Below are 16,156 nucleotides of genomic sequence, written 5' to 3'. Positions count from 1 at the left end.
CTTGCTTCCCCAAGATTCACAATTGTTCAATATTCACACTAAAATATATTCATATATTAAAATTCAAAATGAATTCATTTTTTACTTAGTATGTGTGCAAATAAATTATTATTAATAAAGTAAGATTTAATTACAATTTTATTTTAACATTTTAAGTATTTCATTTACTGGTAAATTTGTGATAAATAAATAACAAATTGTGCATTGTATCCCATAGAATGTATTATACATTTAATAAACAAACAAATAATTGAATAAATGTATAATTTTGATTTTAAAAAATTGATGAAAATTAATATTGAACTAAATTTAAATTAATTTAAATAAGTGTATAAAATTAAAAAACTATATATTTTATTCAATTATAATGTATATTTCAATTTTTACAGTTTGCATAAAATGTTAATAAAAACTGTATTTGTAAATTGTATCCCATACATTTTTTGTATTATATAAATAAATATATCATTTTGATTTAGTTCACCAATACATAAAAAAGTTATACTGATAAAAAATGTATTATTAATAAATGCATTTCAATTAAATTACATTATTAAATAAATTAATTAAATTCATTGCATTTAATTTAAATTATTATTTAATATTTTACAGTTTATAGGCCTATAGTTAACAGCATTTCTAAATTGAATCCCATACATTTTATTATGTAACTAATGAACAAATACATTTATGGGATATAATTGAGGATGGTAAAAAGGATAAATTAAATAAAAACAAAATTTTCTAAATATTTACTCAAAACCACAACTGACAGGGCTATTGGTAGATTTAGTAACTGGCCAATTTGGCAAACACCACTTTTGTTAAATCGTACAGGCGATCACAGTTGTCGGCCAATGCCAATAATGACAAAATAGCCAATAATTGGCCTAGCCCAGGGGTGGGGAACATTGATCCTAGAGGGCCGGTGTCCCTGCAGAGTATAGCTCCAACCCTGAAAAAAAAAAAAATACCAACCTGTATCCTGAAGACCTTGATTAGCTTGTTCAGGTGTGTTTGATTAGGGTTCGAGCTAAACTCTACAGGGACATCGGCCCTCCAGGATCAACGTTCCCCACCCCTGGCCTAGCCGATGTATAATGCTCTATCAATACTTACGGAAATAATATCACGGTAGCCTCTGATATCGGAGACTTCTGTGGGTTCTTCCTCTCCCTCATCCTCTTCCTCTGTTGCCTCATATCCCTCATCAGGACAGTCTGTTTCTGTGTATGTCATGTTGGTCATGAGGTCGATGAGCTGCTCCAGAGGAGGGCTGAGCTCTCTCTCCTCATGCTCTTTCAGGCCGTAATCCAAAGCCTTGTAGATCATTATACCCAAAGACTCTATGATCTGTAACACATACAATTACATTCATTAAGCAAGAATAAATAACCGTAAAGTCATGACAAAAGAAACAACACGTGCTATGACATAAACCTCTATTTTACAACCCATATCATGAGCACTGATAAAAGGCATCAGAGATTAGCTCAAAAGAAAAAAAAAAAGAGTCAACCACCTCTTGGATAAGGCTCATTACAGTCTCATGACTCTCAGAGGCCCACATGCTTTAATGGAGGGGGAATTCAGATGTTCAGATTTGACAAACACTGGATATTTGGCTCAAACTGGGCTTGATAATAATGCTCACTTGGGCCGGTTTTGCATTTACGCCAATTGTTTTAAAAGTTTTGTAAAAAGTATAAAAGAATTATATATGAATTCATTCATGTATTATTTATACTAATGAAAATCAATAGACTAATTATTACTAATAAATTGTTATATTATAATAATATTCATAATTTTGACACTTTACATAAAAATGTTGATAAAAATGTCAGCGCCAATAGCCTTGTGGGCAGCATGCCGACGTATAGCACTGTTGCACTAAGGGTGTCCCGAGTTCGAATCCCGGTTCAAGGACCATTTCCGATCCCCCCCACTTCTCTCTCCCACTTCACTTTCTGTTATCTCTATATACTGACCTTAGGGCTGGGCGATTTTATCGATTAATTCAAATTTAATGTTTTGCCACGATTTTATTATTTAGAAATCGAGGAATCACGATTTTGAATAGAAATATCACCAAACGTTAGAATTACACTTTGACAATGTGTCAGTCATAACAGTAAAGAGAAAAGAGCGATCCAACCGCATGTCGGCGAGCGTGATTAACCGCTAACATGTGACGCACTCTTATCGCTAGGTGCAGTTCACACAGAATGCGCTTGTGTGTTGACAAAGATGCAACGTGAATAAGGAAAACATGCAAGAAGATGGGATGGAACGTCTTTTAACTTGAGCGTCACGTTTTTACAATGCCATTTTATGCATGAGACGCTGCAAGAGATGCGACTGCAACAGTCAAACATAGAAAAATGTTTACATGTTTACATAGAAAAAACCATGGAAAAGCAGCGCAATCTAATATAAAACCTGTAACTACTACTGTATGTCTGATATTTCATGTTTGCATCATGGTGACAGGCTGAAAGCTGCTGTTGTTTTTACAGAACATTTATAGTTAATAATAGTCTACTTGTGTTATACCTTAAGTCATTTTGAATTTGAATTACCTTGACTTTTGAGATTTTTCTAAAGCATTTTCCTCGTATTATTTCTGAACACATAATATGTATAAGACAAGTTTGTACAAGATGTAGTTGTAGTTCATGCATCTTTTCTGCAAAGATATTTAAGTGATTTGTTTAAAATTTACATCATGTTGACAACTTCATGTGTGGTGCACTTTGAACAGAATGCTCTTTAACTAGAGGGTTAATAAAGAAAAAGTTGCTTGAATCATGTTGTCGTTACATTTTCAAGTTGACTAGTTAAAAATCTTACAAAATCGAGAATCGGTCAAACATTCTGAAAAATCGAGATTTACATTTTTTGCCCAATCACCCAGCCCTAACTGTCCTATAATAATAATAAAAGCAAAAACGGCCCAAAATAAATCTTTAAAAAAAATGTTGATAAAAACAGCAACAATTTTATTATCCCCTATCAATCCCCCTTTAAATTTTTTTTTATTATTTTTGTTGTAAATTTGTCTTATATTATTAAGTCAAGTCACATTTATTCATAAACAATGAAGACTGTTTCAAAGCAGCTTCACAGTAATACACAAGAAAATAACAATATTAATGTTGCAAAATTCTCCAGTTAGGAAACAAATATAATTTTAGCTGTAAAGCCCCAAGTATACTTCGTTTTTGTACGTGTACGCTAACGTTGTTGTTGTTCGGTCTCTTTAGTTTTGTTTTCTACAGTGAAACAACGGAGCGGGTCGGTGTTGCCACCTAGAGGAACAACAGATTAGTGCAAAATAACTTGTGAATGTACGACCTGCGCGTACAAAGTACGCATGGTTACAAAAATCGCGTACTGTTCTAATGACAAAATTTGCTTTACGCTGTCCCTCACGTACGCATAAAAAATTAAATGTACTTTGGGCTTAAAGCAGCTCCAAAAAGAAAACAGAATCATTATTGAGCTCAATTTAGTTTAATGCTGATTTAATTTTGTTAAATAACTGAAAGTTCAATAGTTATGAAGCCAACTCAGCTAAACTATTAAAGTAGCTCTACAGAAGACAATAGCATCAATATTCTACTCAAGCCAGTTTAGTGTTGATTCAGTTTAGTTCAATAAGTGCAAAATTCACAAATTATGAAACAAGCTTAATTCAGCTATAAACAGCTCTACAGAAGGCAATAGAGATATCAGCTTGAGTCAGTTTAGCATTGATTCATTTTAGTGAAATAATGTCAATTTTGCAGCGTTCATCAATTAATCTTAAATAAATGATTTACAATAACAATTGTTGTGACACATTATAGGCTATGTAAACTTTCTAAAAATAGCAGTAATGTTTAGTTTAAGCCACAGGACCAGTGAAAACGAGTATCTTTCAGTGCATCACATTTCCAGATAAATATGAACCCATGCAGTATGCTGATATTACCCACCGTGTGCCTGACTGTTTCTGTGAACAAAGATGCCCTCTGTTATCATATGCGCCATCAAGGAGTTGATTGACTGGCCTAGTGTTGTTTTGTACCAGTTCAACTCGATCATGTCAGAGTAAGTTCAGGCAGCAGGAACGGATGCACTCGTGAAAATCAGCCTGGGAATCATTGCAACTTGTGCTCACATCAGGAGACTGACATGACCCAGCGGCCAACGAGCGATCAATTAAACCTAACTAATACAATTGAGCTGCGAGAAGAGTTCAGGCAGAGCAAATTACATTATGCAATTACTGAAAGAGTGGTAAAATCAACTGTGTTTTTCATGCAAAAGTATGACAAACATCCCAAAACAGCAAAAAGTAGGTTGGAACTAGATCAAATAAGGAAAACTATACAGAGAATCTATTTACAGATTTGTCTTCCACCCTTTGTCAATAAACTACAACTAGACTCACACATAGTACAGAGAATTAATTATGTTTATAAAGGAGGTTATACGAAACGTCTTATCAGTGAGAAGATAAAATCCAGCTGAATTATTGTTATATAAGCGAGTGCTCAAACAGATGAGGCTTCGCTACTGGGCATCATGTCTCCGAAACATTTCTCCACTTCCACCGATCCGATCTCCATATCAATATTGATACTTTTCCAGGTCTGGATCTGCAGTAGTTCATACCTGCTAATGACATGCTGTGTTCCAGACTCTAATCCTCATCATGAGGAAAATAAATATTATATGTGTCCTGCTCTTATGTAATCTAATCCTCTGTGTAATGCACTGCACTAGAACTCAGCTACCAGCAAGTCTAGCCTTCGTGGGATTGTAAACACAGAAAGGGCCCTAAACAGTGTGTAGAAGGATTCATTCATTACTTGCAGACTTGTTTTTCATTGTTTAATAACACTTAGATACTAGGAGTGGGCAGTATGAATAAAATCTCATATGTCATATGAGTAATTTTATATCACCATAATGTTGGGATCCATCTACAGTTTATTACAATTCTGGCCAATATAGATAAGATGTAAAAAAAAAAAAAAAGTCCGTAAAATTTATGGTAAAAAAAACTGTGGTTGCCAGAATTTTACTGTAAAAAAATACAGTAGCAACATTTTAGGTTTTACGGTTTTAACTTAAATTTACATTTAAATACTGTAATTTCATTAACTGATATAATTTTAACATACCAACCTATTGAAGCACTGAAATCTGTTTTGTACCTTTGTAATACTGATAACCACCAAAAGCAGATGATGATGAGAAAGTCACATGATGAACCAAAGCCCATCACAAGCAGCTTTTAAATATTAACATAATAGAAGGTGCACAGTGTCATTCACACAAACACTCTCACTGTAAACATGGAACTGAAATAAGGCAATAAGCATTAATTTAACAACATCAGATATAACATACAACCCAAAACGGACAAGAAAAAACTAAGAAACATAGTTATTTCAACAAAAAAACATCAACTTTGAAATGTAACAGGGAATTCTGGGAATGTCAATTTACGGTTATTGACTGTAAATTACATGTTCTTTTTCCACTTCCAAAAACGGTAAAATTACATGAAATATACAATACAGTTTTTCACTGTATATAGTAGGGTAGCTTACCATTATATTTACCATACCATTTAACAGATTTTTACTGTACCATTTTTACAGTCTCTTACCGTTAAATTCACAGTCATTTTTTACAGAATACATTTTCTTTTTTTCACTTTAATTTTAGTTCTTCACTTCAATTTTAGCAACTAGTTGAAATAAATTATTTTTTTTACCTAAAGTTTTTATGGATTTAATTTTTGTAATTCTTACATAGAGTAAACAAGCGTGCAAAATTACATATAAATAATATTATTTAATATGTATAATTAAATATTCATTGTGTGAAAACTCATATCAACTGATATGAATCCATTAAAAAATTACTATAAAACTGATTTATTTGGGCCACGTCATTACTCCATGTTTCTTTGTTGCTCTCACGTGTAAATAACATATTCCTGCCTTCAGCTTCATAAATATCTCAGTCTAAAAACTCAAAGCACAATCTTTCAATGATGTCCTTTTATTCCAGCTTTTCCAGGTGTGGTCAACATCAACAAAACATCAAACATCCACCTCAGTTACACATCTAGGAGAGGCAGAGCTTTTACATAACATACGGACGCCATAAAGAGGAAGTCAGGAGGACGAGAATACTGTATGATGATGCAGACGCAATGACAGCTCATCATCTGTTAAATAATGAAAATGTTGTTTGGCACACGTCAGTAACTAACAGCCCCAAAGCTAAACGTAATTGTTTGGCCTTTGTAGAGCTGCCCATGCTGAAAAGGCAACACAGTATTTATTTTTTGTATAGTTTTATTTTATATTTTAAATTACAGATGCAACTTGTTTTGGCAAATTTACAAAAGCAGAGGTACTTTTTCCTGCAGTATTGCGAGCTTGAGGTACTGTACCCTTACGTTTGTGCTCATGTAATTCAGAGGCGGTGGAGGGTGTGACTGTGTGAACAGAGAGTTCCTGCAGACGTCCTGAAACAGTGAACAAACACAGGAATATTCTCTCTGCAATTTCTCTCCAGGCTTGTGACTCAGAAGGAGTGAGTGTGAGAGAGCACAGTGATGCTGGAGGAAAACTGCAGGAGAGACACACTAACACACACAAGACTAAATCCAGTCAGAAGTACATGACTTCAACTAGACGTGCATCATGATATCATTTGTGAGCTGATCAGCTCTAAATCATCATTGTCCATCTTCTGATAGCAGAGACCATTTGCTTTATTGGCCAAAATGTATATCCTCAAATCCCCTTTCTCAAATCTCCCTGATTATATGCTGACAATGATGATGCCACTGCCTTCCTCTCTCTGTCTCACAGTATGCAAAACAATGAAGACACAGGCTAGTCTTCGTTCAGCCCAGTTCACATGACATCCCTGCAGCGAGGCACATCCCAAGTTTCTTAATCTTTTCTCAAGGCCTGATTTGAGGATGAACAACTTTCATAACTAGGGCTACACGATTAAATCGAATGCGATTTCCATGCGCATTTTATCAGTAAAGCCAGTTCTGTAATCAGCAGTAAATCTCCATCACATGCTTTCAGTTGGAGCAGCATTTACTGCACAGAGCCGTAGTTCACTGACAGGTTACGCAAAAAAAATAAAAATAATAATAATCGCAGACGATATTATTGCACGATTATGAAATCGAAGAAATCGTTCACGATAATGTTTGCGTAGCTTTTCAGTGAACTACGGCTCCGTGTAGTAAATGCTGCTCTATCTGAAAGCATGTGAAAATACCACATTTAATAACATTACTCCAAACTCACTTCATAACGTCAGTGTTTGAAATAAATCCTTCTGTGAGATGATGTGCTTCTTACACAGAATAAGGCACACAACATATTTCATAGTATTCTAAACAGTGATAAAGGCATTGCATTGTAAATATACTTTATTATAATGAAAATTATAATAATAAGAACTCAGATAAACCGTATATTGTCATAGTCGTGTGTTTATTAGTCACGTTGAATCAATGAAATCAGTTAAATCTTCTGTTTATTCAGCAACTGCTTTTGATATTTACTGTGATTCTTCTTCGGGGTGTATTTGGAGTTTCTGCTCGAGAGCACCCTCGGAATTTTCGTCCAAAATGTTCGCGCGTTAAAAAATAAATATGGCCTCACATTGTGTCAATCACATTTACACACTGCCTCTGAAACTTTCGGCCGTCATGAAAAAATTCGGATCAGGTTCGATTTTCTGCATTTTCGCATTCATAGCATGCATTTTGACAGGAAAGGATGAGGAACACGAAAAGAAATTCAGACTAAGTGTGCAATGACCTTTACTGCTGATCACAGGACCGTGCTTCACTGAAAGATATGCATGAAAATCACAGCTTCTGTCTAATCGCGATTTCATTTCGATTCATCGTGTAGCCCTATTCATAACCATAAAAATTTGTGTTGAATTGTAATACTTTTTGTGCATGTATAATTGTGACTAGGGATGTCAATTCTCGATCATTTCCACAATCGATCGACGTTTAAATTAATGAAACGTGGGGGGAAATTAAAGATTTCGTGGCCATGAATTAAGAATACTTTACTATGACTTAAATTGCTCCCGCACTTAAATTCAGGGGTTTTCTAGGGAACAAATTAATGAAACCTGGACAGTGGCCACAGATTAATATGTCATAGGAATGAATTAACAAGTTGTATGAATGAATAGCCTATAGTATCTGTCCTGCTTGCGTGCGCAGCCCTGTCAAAGCGAAGTGCCCGATATGCAACAACTATCTAGGGAAATTATAATTGAACATGACTTATTACTACATTTCAATACAAAATAACTTTTTTATTGTATCTGTTATAATGTACTTTTAAAGTTTGGATCACATTAAAAGCGTAGTTTGTACATTAGTAAATTATTTTCGTGTAAGATCCAGCCCCTTCACCGTCTCTCACAGACGTTTGCACGTTTTTTGCGCCTGAGCCGCACACACCCCAAAATGAAACTGCTTAATCGGCCATCGCTTATCGACAATTAATCGATCGTCGATTAATCGTTGACATCCCTAATTGTGACGATTTCTTTTAAATAACAGAGATACCATTTGCTAGTTTTATGAAGTGCCTCTGCCCAATAATTCTAAGTAGTTTAATTAAAAATAATAATTTAAATGATAATTATAATTTATGTCCATTAACCAAACCAGCTAATAACAGCCTAATTCAGACAGTTATTTACATCCATATAGACTTTTCAGTCTCATTTCAGAGAAAATCAAGACACCTAACAACATCTTGACACTAACAAGAGCTGTCTGTCCATCAGACACACACTGTTGGGTATGGCTGCTTCCTCTATTGAGTTAGCATGCCAGTGCCTTTACACAGATGTGGACAGCAGTCAGCTGTCCGCTGAAGCATCGGCATGTGGCTCAGTGCACACACACACACACACACACCCAAGCACATGATGCATGAACGAATGTGTGCACAACCGCATACATAAGAGGCAATGTGTGTCTGTAACCACTTAACAACGTGCCACAACATATCAGGATATTCCCAAGACTTTTATCTGAACATTACAGAAAAATTATTAAGAGGATGTCTGCTGTGCCAAATCATCCAGGGATGCATAATCAGTAGCACAGCCTGTACGGAGTCAATCACATTATGCAAAAGAGAGGGAATGTTTCCGGATTATTTATTAATAGACGACTGACCCTGTTAAGATGGACCATCTAAAACACAGTGCAGATGAGACAAGATGAGGCAGGCTCTTCATCACTCTTCATTCACACCACTTATGTCTGTCTATTCACTAGAGCAGTGGTTCTCAACCCACGGCCCGTCACGAATCCAAATGCGGCCCACCATGCTGAATGTCACAGTCTATGTGCTGAACACAATTAAAAAATAACTTTCAGTTTTACAATTAATTTTAGGTTTTACATTAATTTAAAAATGTACTAAACAAATATAAGCTATAATGTTATGTATAATAATTTAGTTTTTCATTTATTATTTTCAAACATGAGCAGACCTATGTACTCACGTAATTAATGTTACGCATTTAACGAACACTTACAAGCGCGCACACTTTGGCAGAATTCAATTCAAATAAGCATCAGCAGCCATTAGTTCTGTAAAATTGAGCATCAGAATGGACTCATTTCTTAAGGGAGAAAACGAAATGTGGAAAATGCCACGCATTCAAACAAGAATAGTCGCAGCATTAGCACTTGGACCATAGTGCGGCCCGGTGGAAAAAAGGTTGAGAACCACTGCACTAGAGGGTAATTGCACTAATCATAAGAGTGCACACTGGTGGGAAGCAATTAACATCAAAACATAAGATGAATTTCTTATGAATACCAAAACCATTCAATAGTTGCAACCTCAGACTATTCAGGCATTAATCAGCAGGCAACCTTGACATCCTTAATGTTTCTGATTACTTTGCATTATTGTTATCAAAAATATAGATCTATTGAGCCACATCAATTCTGAATAGTTAAAAAAGTAGTAATAATACTTAAACACTCAATTTCCGCAGTATCAATACAAGTGGAGTTCATGATCTGGTGTTTTCAGAGCGGCTCAGTTCACTGTGAATGTAGCCTAGTAAAACCATCTCTGCATGTGCTATGAATTATGAATTATGAGTGCTATGAATGTGCTAACACAAGCACCAGGTGCATTTTATGTTCACATCTGCATAATTTCCAACATTTTGAGGGCAGGTTATTACAGCATTTCACTAGATTTGCAATAAGCATTCGTAAACCTTTTATCATAAACATCTTACAGAATACGTTTAACTTTGGTAAGTGAAGAAATTACATAAGTATATTATTAATAATTTAGTTTACAGAAACAAAATTACAATACTTATGTAATATTAATCTACTTTATAGTGCAGTTGTATTACAGTAGTAATATATTTCTTAGAATAATAATAATTATCATTATTATTATTATTAAAAAAATAATTTTAATAATTTACTATTTTTATATTTAAAATAATATTTTGCATATACACATTTGCAAATAAATTTATTTTGCATTTAAGTATTTCTCACAGTTGTAAGAAAAAGGCAAAAACACATAATAATACTAATACATATTATAGAATTATAATAGATACATTTATTATTATTATTATATAATCCCACTCAGAGCTATTAGTCCAGAGGAATTTCAGTTTCAGTTGACAAGAAAGTACTTTGACTATTAGATATTGGCCCTTAATGTTGTGACAATTTCCCTGTTGTAGCAAATTAAATAAGGTATTGTAACAAATTAAAAATATCTGTATCATCACAAATCCTACTTAAAGGGATAGTTCACCTCAAAAAAATTTAATTCTGTCATGATTTACTCGCATCATTTACCTAAAAAAAGAATGAATGAATGAATGAATAACATAAAATAAAATACTATGGAAGTCAATGGCTACAAGTAACTGTTAGGTTACCACAATTCTTCAAAATATCTTCTTTTTTGTTCAACAGAAGAAAGAAATTCATACAGTTTTGGAACAAAATGAGGGTGAGTAAAAGATGAGAAAAACTATCCCTTCAACATGGCAGATGTTTTCTTTTTCTTTCTTGACCTAAAAAAAACCCCTGACCACTCAGTCTGCGAGATGGAACATCCCAAAAGGCTCCAAACCATTCAAAAGTGTTTCCATAGCAACATTCCATTAATAGTTATTCATTCACAAGGTGGGTTTCCAGCACTACCACGAATAAACTACATAAACACTGGTAAACCTCTGCTCATTTCATCTCACTCAAGATGATCCAAGCAAACATTCCCATCTGAACAGTTAAATCTGAGCAGTCTGTGTGGGTTTGACTCTCTCTGTAAGATGAGACAGAGATCAGTAATGGTGGAGGGAAAGAGGTCACTCATGTGGAACTGAGCTGACAGGAGGGAACCAAAACATCCTGCCACTTCTTACACACATATAATATTGCAGCTCTATGACAAAGAATATGAACACGCCTGGTTTAAACTCAACTAGTTCAACTGACTTTGGAGTGATATTTCATCCAACTCAATACGTCCAAATTCACATTATAATGCAGTTGTTTTCCTTTCTCCCGAGCTCTATCCGTCTCTCACACTACACAAAACAATTGAAGACACAGGCTACTGTTCTCGGAGCGCTTCTCACATGACATCAATGCTCCGAGGCAAAGTTTCTTCACCATTTTCCCAGCATCATATGGAGATGAGCCACTGGAGATGACCAGTAGAATGCTATTCTGCTCTATTTTACACAACCGCATCATGTTGAGTTTGAGGATAAACTCAGGGCCAGATTTCTGACTATGCATGTGGAGCACATGCTTCAAGACCGCAGACACCCAGAGGTCCCAACCACACCTTGATAAGCTTACAGTACATAGTTGCTTCACAATCACATGAATCAAGTTGGGAGGGGATGACGGTTGTGCCCAAGGGTCCTGTGGTCTTTTGTTCCAGCCCTGGATAAACTATATGAACAGGGTGAGAAATTAACACTCACCACATGAGGGAACTTTGTAATGTAATGTTGGACATTCCCATTCATTATACCTTGTTTTGCCCATATACTGAGATTTTTATTTTTTTTTATCATTTCAACTGCAAAAATAAAAATAGCTGTTAAAAAATATGGTAATATGACAATATTGTGAATTTAATCATGTAAACCTGACATTTGAAATTGTTTGAAATCTATTTTTATGTATTTTTGTAATTTATTTTTTTATATATTTAATGTAATTATTTATTGAACCTTTAGAAAAAGAAAGTTTTATTCCGAGGCCTAAACTAAAGAAAAACTATGCAATTTGGTGCAGCGGTGAACCAAAAGCAAGATAAAATTCTGATATTTATATCAATGATGTAAATCAATGAGATTTTCATAAGACTATAGCAGACTACTTACATAAATATCAGTTGTCACTATATCTTTCAATGAAATTTCTATGATCAAAGCTAGTTTTTGTACATTTCATTTGTTAATCACATTTTAACATGACTTTTCTAAAAATGACAGTCAAGTAAGTGATCTTGAAATATTACTACTAACAATGTATGTTATTCATACGTTTGTTTTAGAAAAATCTGTAAAAATATCAATCAGATGACAGATGAAGTAGTTTGTGAACACCAGGATTTTCAGCAAGGTTTTGATCATGTTAATAATTTAGAAGCCTTTGCTATTTTCATATGAAATATGATAAAGTAGTCTTTAACGTTTTGCAATATGCTGGATTTTGTGTGGCTCACTGTAAATGACCTCAAAAGAGCTGATTTAATGTCAGCTTTGCCATACTTGGTTAAGGCTAACACGATCTTTGAATGGAGATCTGTGAGGAGAATCCTCATTTTCATGATCATTCATAGTATTTTATTATTTTCATACAATTCTCCTGGCAAATCCCATTAGTTATATCCACATTCTTCATTCCTTCCTTCTTAAAAAATCCAAAATAAATCCATAAGTTTGATTTAAACACCTTTCTGATTTCTATCTCCAATGCTTTCATGATTTCTTACCAGCTTCTTGGGCAAAAAAGTACATTTCACACATAAGAACACAAACTGCATTTAAGGGGCATGTAAGAACTGTTTCCCAGGAACATTTGGATCCTGAAGTACAGACATCCACTGAGTGCTAGACTGGCACAGAGATGACCCGCTACAAAAAACACTATGAGAAAGTGAATGAAAGAGAAAAAGTGAACGGTTACATAATGATTTGGGCTTCATCCAGAGCCCTGCAGCAAGGTGGACATTTGCTTCCCTCAGACAAATACTGTGACTCATGTCCCGTACAGAGACTGACAGGGGGACGACTTGTGCTACTGTTCTAGCGTAGGAAAAATCATACTCCCTTATGACCATACTCTCTATGACCTCACTCAAGCATCTAAGATGGAAACAGATGAATAATCCATTCAGGGATGCTAAGAAACACTGTTTTTGCACAACATGACAGAACACAATGCATCACTGTGCTATAGCCTATACTTTTTTCTAAACTTCAATTTTTCACTACTTTCTTCCAAATAAAGTGTAAATCTTACAGTTTCCTTACAATAGCTTCAGATACAGCTCATAATTGTTATAAAACAGTGCTTTAAAAAATCCTTTAAAAAAATGTATTTAAAAAATATTCACAATACACTACTGTTCAAAAGTTTGAAGTCAGTAAGTTATTTTTGTTATTAATCTTGAACAAAATATCTCATGGTACATCATTCTACACATTAAGCAGCAGCATGTTTAATAATAGTAAGAAATGTTTCTTGAGCAGTAAATCAGCATATTAAAATGATTTCTGAAGGATCATGTGGCACTGAAGACTGGAGTGATGATACTGAAAATAAATTACATTATAAAATATGTAAAAATCAGGACTGCCCAACTGATTAATCGCATCCAAAATAAAGTGTGTGTTTACATAAATTGTGTGTTTGTAATGTACTTATATGTATATATAAATACACACACATGCATTAAGAAATATATTTAATATATATATATATATATATATATAATTTATTTTGGATGCGATTAATCGTGATTATTTGATTTGACAGCCCTAGTTAAAATAGAAAACAGCTATTTTAAATTGCAATAATATTTCACAATATTGCTGCTTTGAATTTGTGATCATTTACATTTATGCATTTAGCAGACGCCTTTATCCAAAGCGACTTACATTGCATTCAAGCTACAGTTTTTACTTTTTGTTTTTTATCAGCTCTTGCTTTCCCTGGGAAACGAACCCATGACCTTGGCGTTGCTAGCGCCATGCTCTAATATTTGAGCTACAGGAAAGCTAAAATAAATGCAGCCTTCTTTCAAAAACTTAAAAAAATTACTGCCACCAAACTTTTTCAATACCGCTATGTAACTGCTATCACTCTCAGCAAGACAGAGAGAAAGACAGCAATGAAGAAAAAGCAAGTAAAGATGTCAGATCCAGAACCCCGTTGAGCTCAAAGCAGCAGACTCAATCTAACAGACGATCTGTGAGGGGGCCGGAGACTATGTTTCATCAGAAACCTAAAACCATTAGTCTCACTCTGCTGTTCACGGCCCTTGAAGTCCTCTGGGAAAGGATGTGGTAACTTTATGAGGTTGACTCATGGCCAAACCAGTATAAATTTCATCAACTTCTCTCAGACAAAGCCATTCAGCAGTTTAGTTAACCACTCAGTGACAGAAGCCAGAGAAGCAACAAGTTAGGGATGCACAAACCTAATATTGAATTGCCAAACCATTCCAGATGTGTTTCTTAGGGATATTTATCAGTGTTTTTTGTTTAATTTTAGTAATGTGCATGTTACACAATCTCAGAGGCTCTGCAAGACAGGAGCCATTAATAACCCTAGGTGCACATGCATGGTTAGTTTATGACTGATTAGCCAAACATTGATAAATCAGTTCTTGATTTGATTTATAACATTTATTTCACACTGGATGGAAGGATAATATTTAAAAAGGATGTCAGGGCAAAGTTCAAGAAATGTGAAGAATAAAACTGATTCAAGACTGACTTCACACGTTACATAACATCACACACTCAAGCAATCTTCCTCAGTTGACTACAAAGCATGGCGTTATGCAAATATGTAAGGCTGTCACAGTTATGAAACTTTGGCTGACAAGTAACTGCAATTAATGCTTTAATTATTTTGTTCATATTAGTTATAGAGCATGCTTAAATACGCAAGAATTTCACACTGAATTAGGAAACATGTAAACAAAATTAATGATAATTTCCAATAGTATTATAATAAATTAATAAATATAATATTTTTTATAACATCATGTAAAATGCAGTAAAATACAGTAATATGACAAAAATAAAACTATCTTTCTTCACTTTCACATGGCTTTTTATGGTGCTTTATTAATTAAATTAAACCACACTACACTGAAAAAAAGGTGTAGAAACAATTTTCATTTAGAAATGGCTAGTAAATTTCACAAATACAACATTGAACCATCAAGTAACACATTGAATTAAACATTACATTTTGAAGTAGAAAAACTGAAATAGTATTTTCTTGTAAAACATACTCCAATAATCTTTGTGTACAACACTGAAACAAACACATAAAAAATATCATGTGTACTTCAATACTGACTTAAAATTATTCCCGATTATATCAAATAATAATACATCAGGCGATTATGTAATAATCATGATAGACCTAGATATATGGGTCAAGATTATTTCTGGCTAGAGATCAGAGTCTTCATGTCTTGTTCTTAAACTGTAAACCAGCTGAAATTCAGAGAATCTTTCAGAAGGCATGGGATAACATAAGGGAACCACGTGTAATTTGAGGTTTATTACGTGACTAAAAAGTAATGGTTGTGCGTAAATTGGCACCAAATGCGAATAGGAAAATTAAGGTTGTGCGTCAAGGCTGTGTGTGACCAGGCCAAAGTACTCACACATTCTACCTCATCCTCACACTCACACCGTCAGCTGAGGAAGGAAAGTTATGCAGCGAGGTGAAAGAAACAGGCTTTGTGCAGTGATAAAGAAAACCTCTAGGGATTAAATCACGAGAGCATCAAGCTCACAGCTAACAAACAAGTTCTCCAAC

At 34.4% G+C, this 16,156-nt stretch overlaps 1 protein-coding gene across 5 annotated transcripts in view; it reads right to left on the bottom strand.

Annotated features, from left to right (window-relative positions):
* Positions 1-16,156, bottom strand: part of LOC306846841 (protein spire homolog 1) — a 47,615-nt gene that overhangs the window by 22,412 nt on the left and 9,047 nt on the right. For all 5 annotated transcript variants that reach the window (XM_079380479.1, XM_079380478.1, XM_079380480.1 and 2 more), the window contains exon 3: positions 1,120-1,353. In XM_079380479.1, coding sequence (XP_079236605.1) covers positions 1,120-1,353 — 234 coding nt within the window. The remainder of the gene's footprint in view (positions 1-1,119; positions 1,354-16,156) is intronic.

This window comes from Barbus barbus, assembly GCF_936440315.1.
Source record: "Barbus barbus genome assembly, chromosome: 27".
Classification (NCBI taxonomy): Eukaryota; Metazoa; Chordata; class Actinopteri; order Cypriniformes; family Cyprinidae; genus Barbus; species Barbus barbus.
Note: the sequence above shows the minus strand (reverse complement) of the source record. Positions and strands in the feature narration are given on the sequence as shown.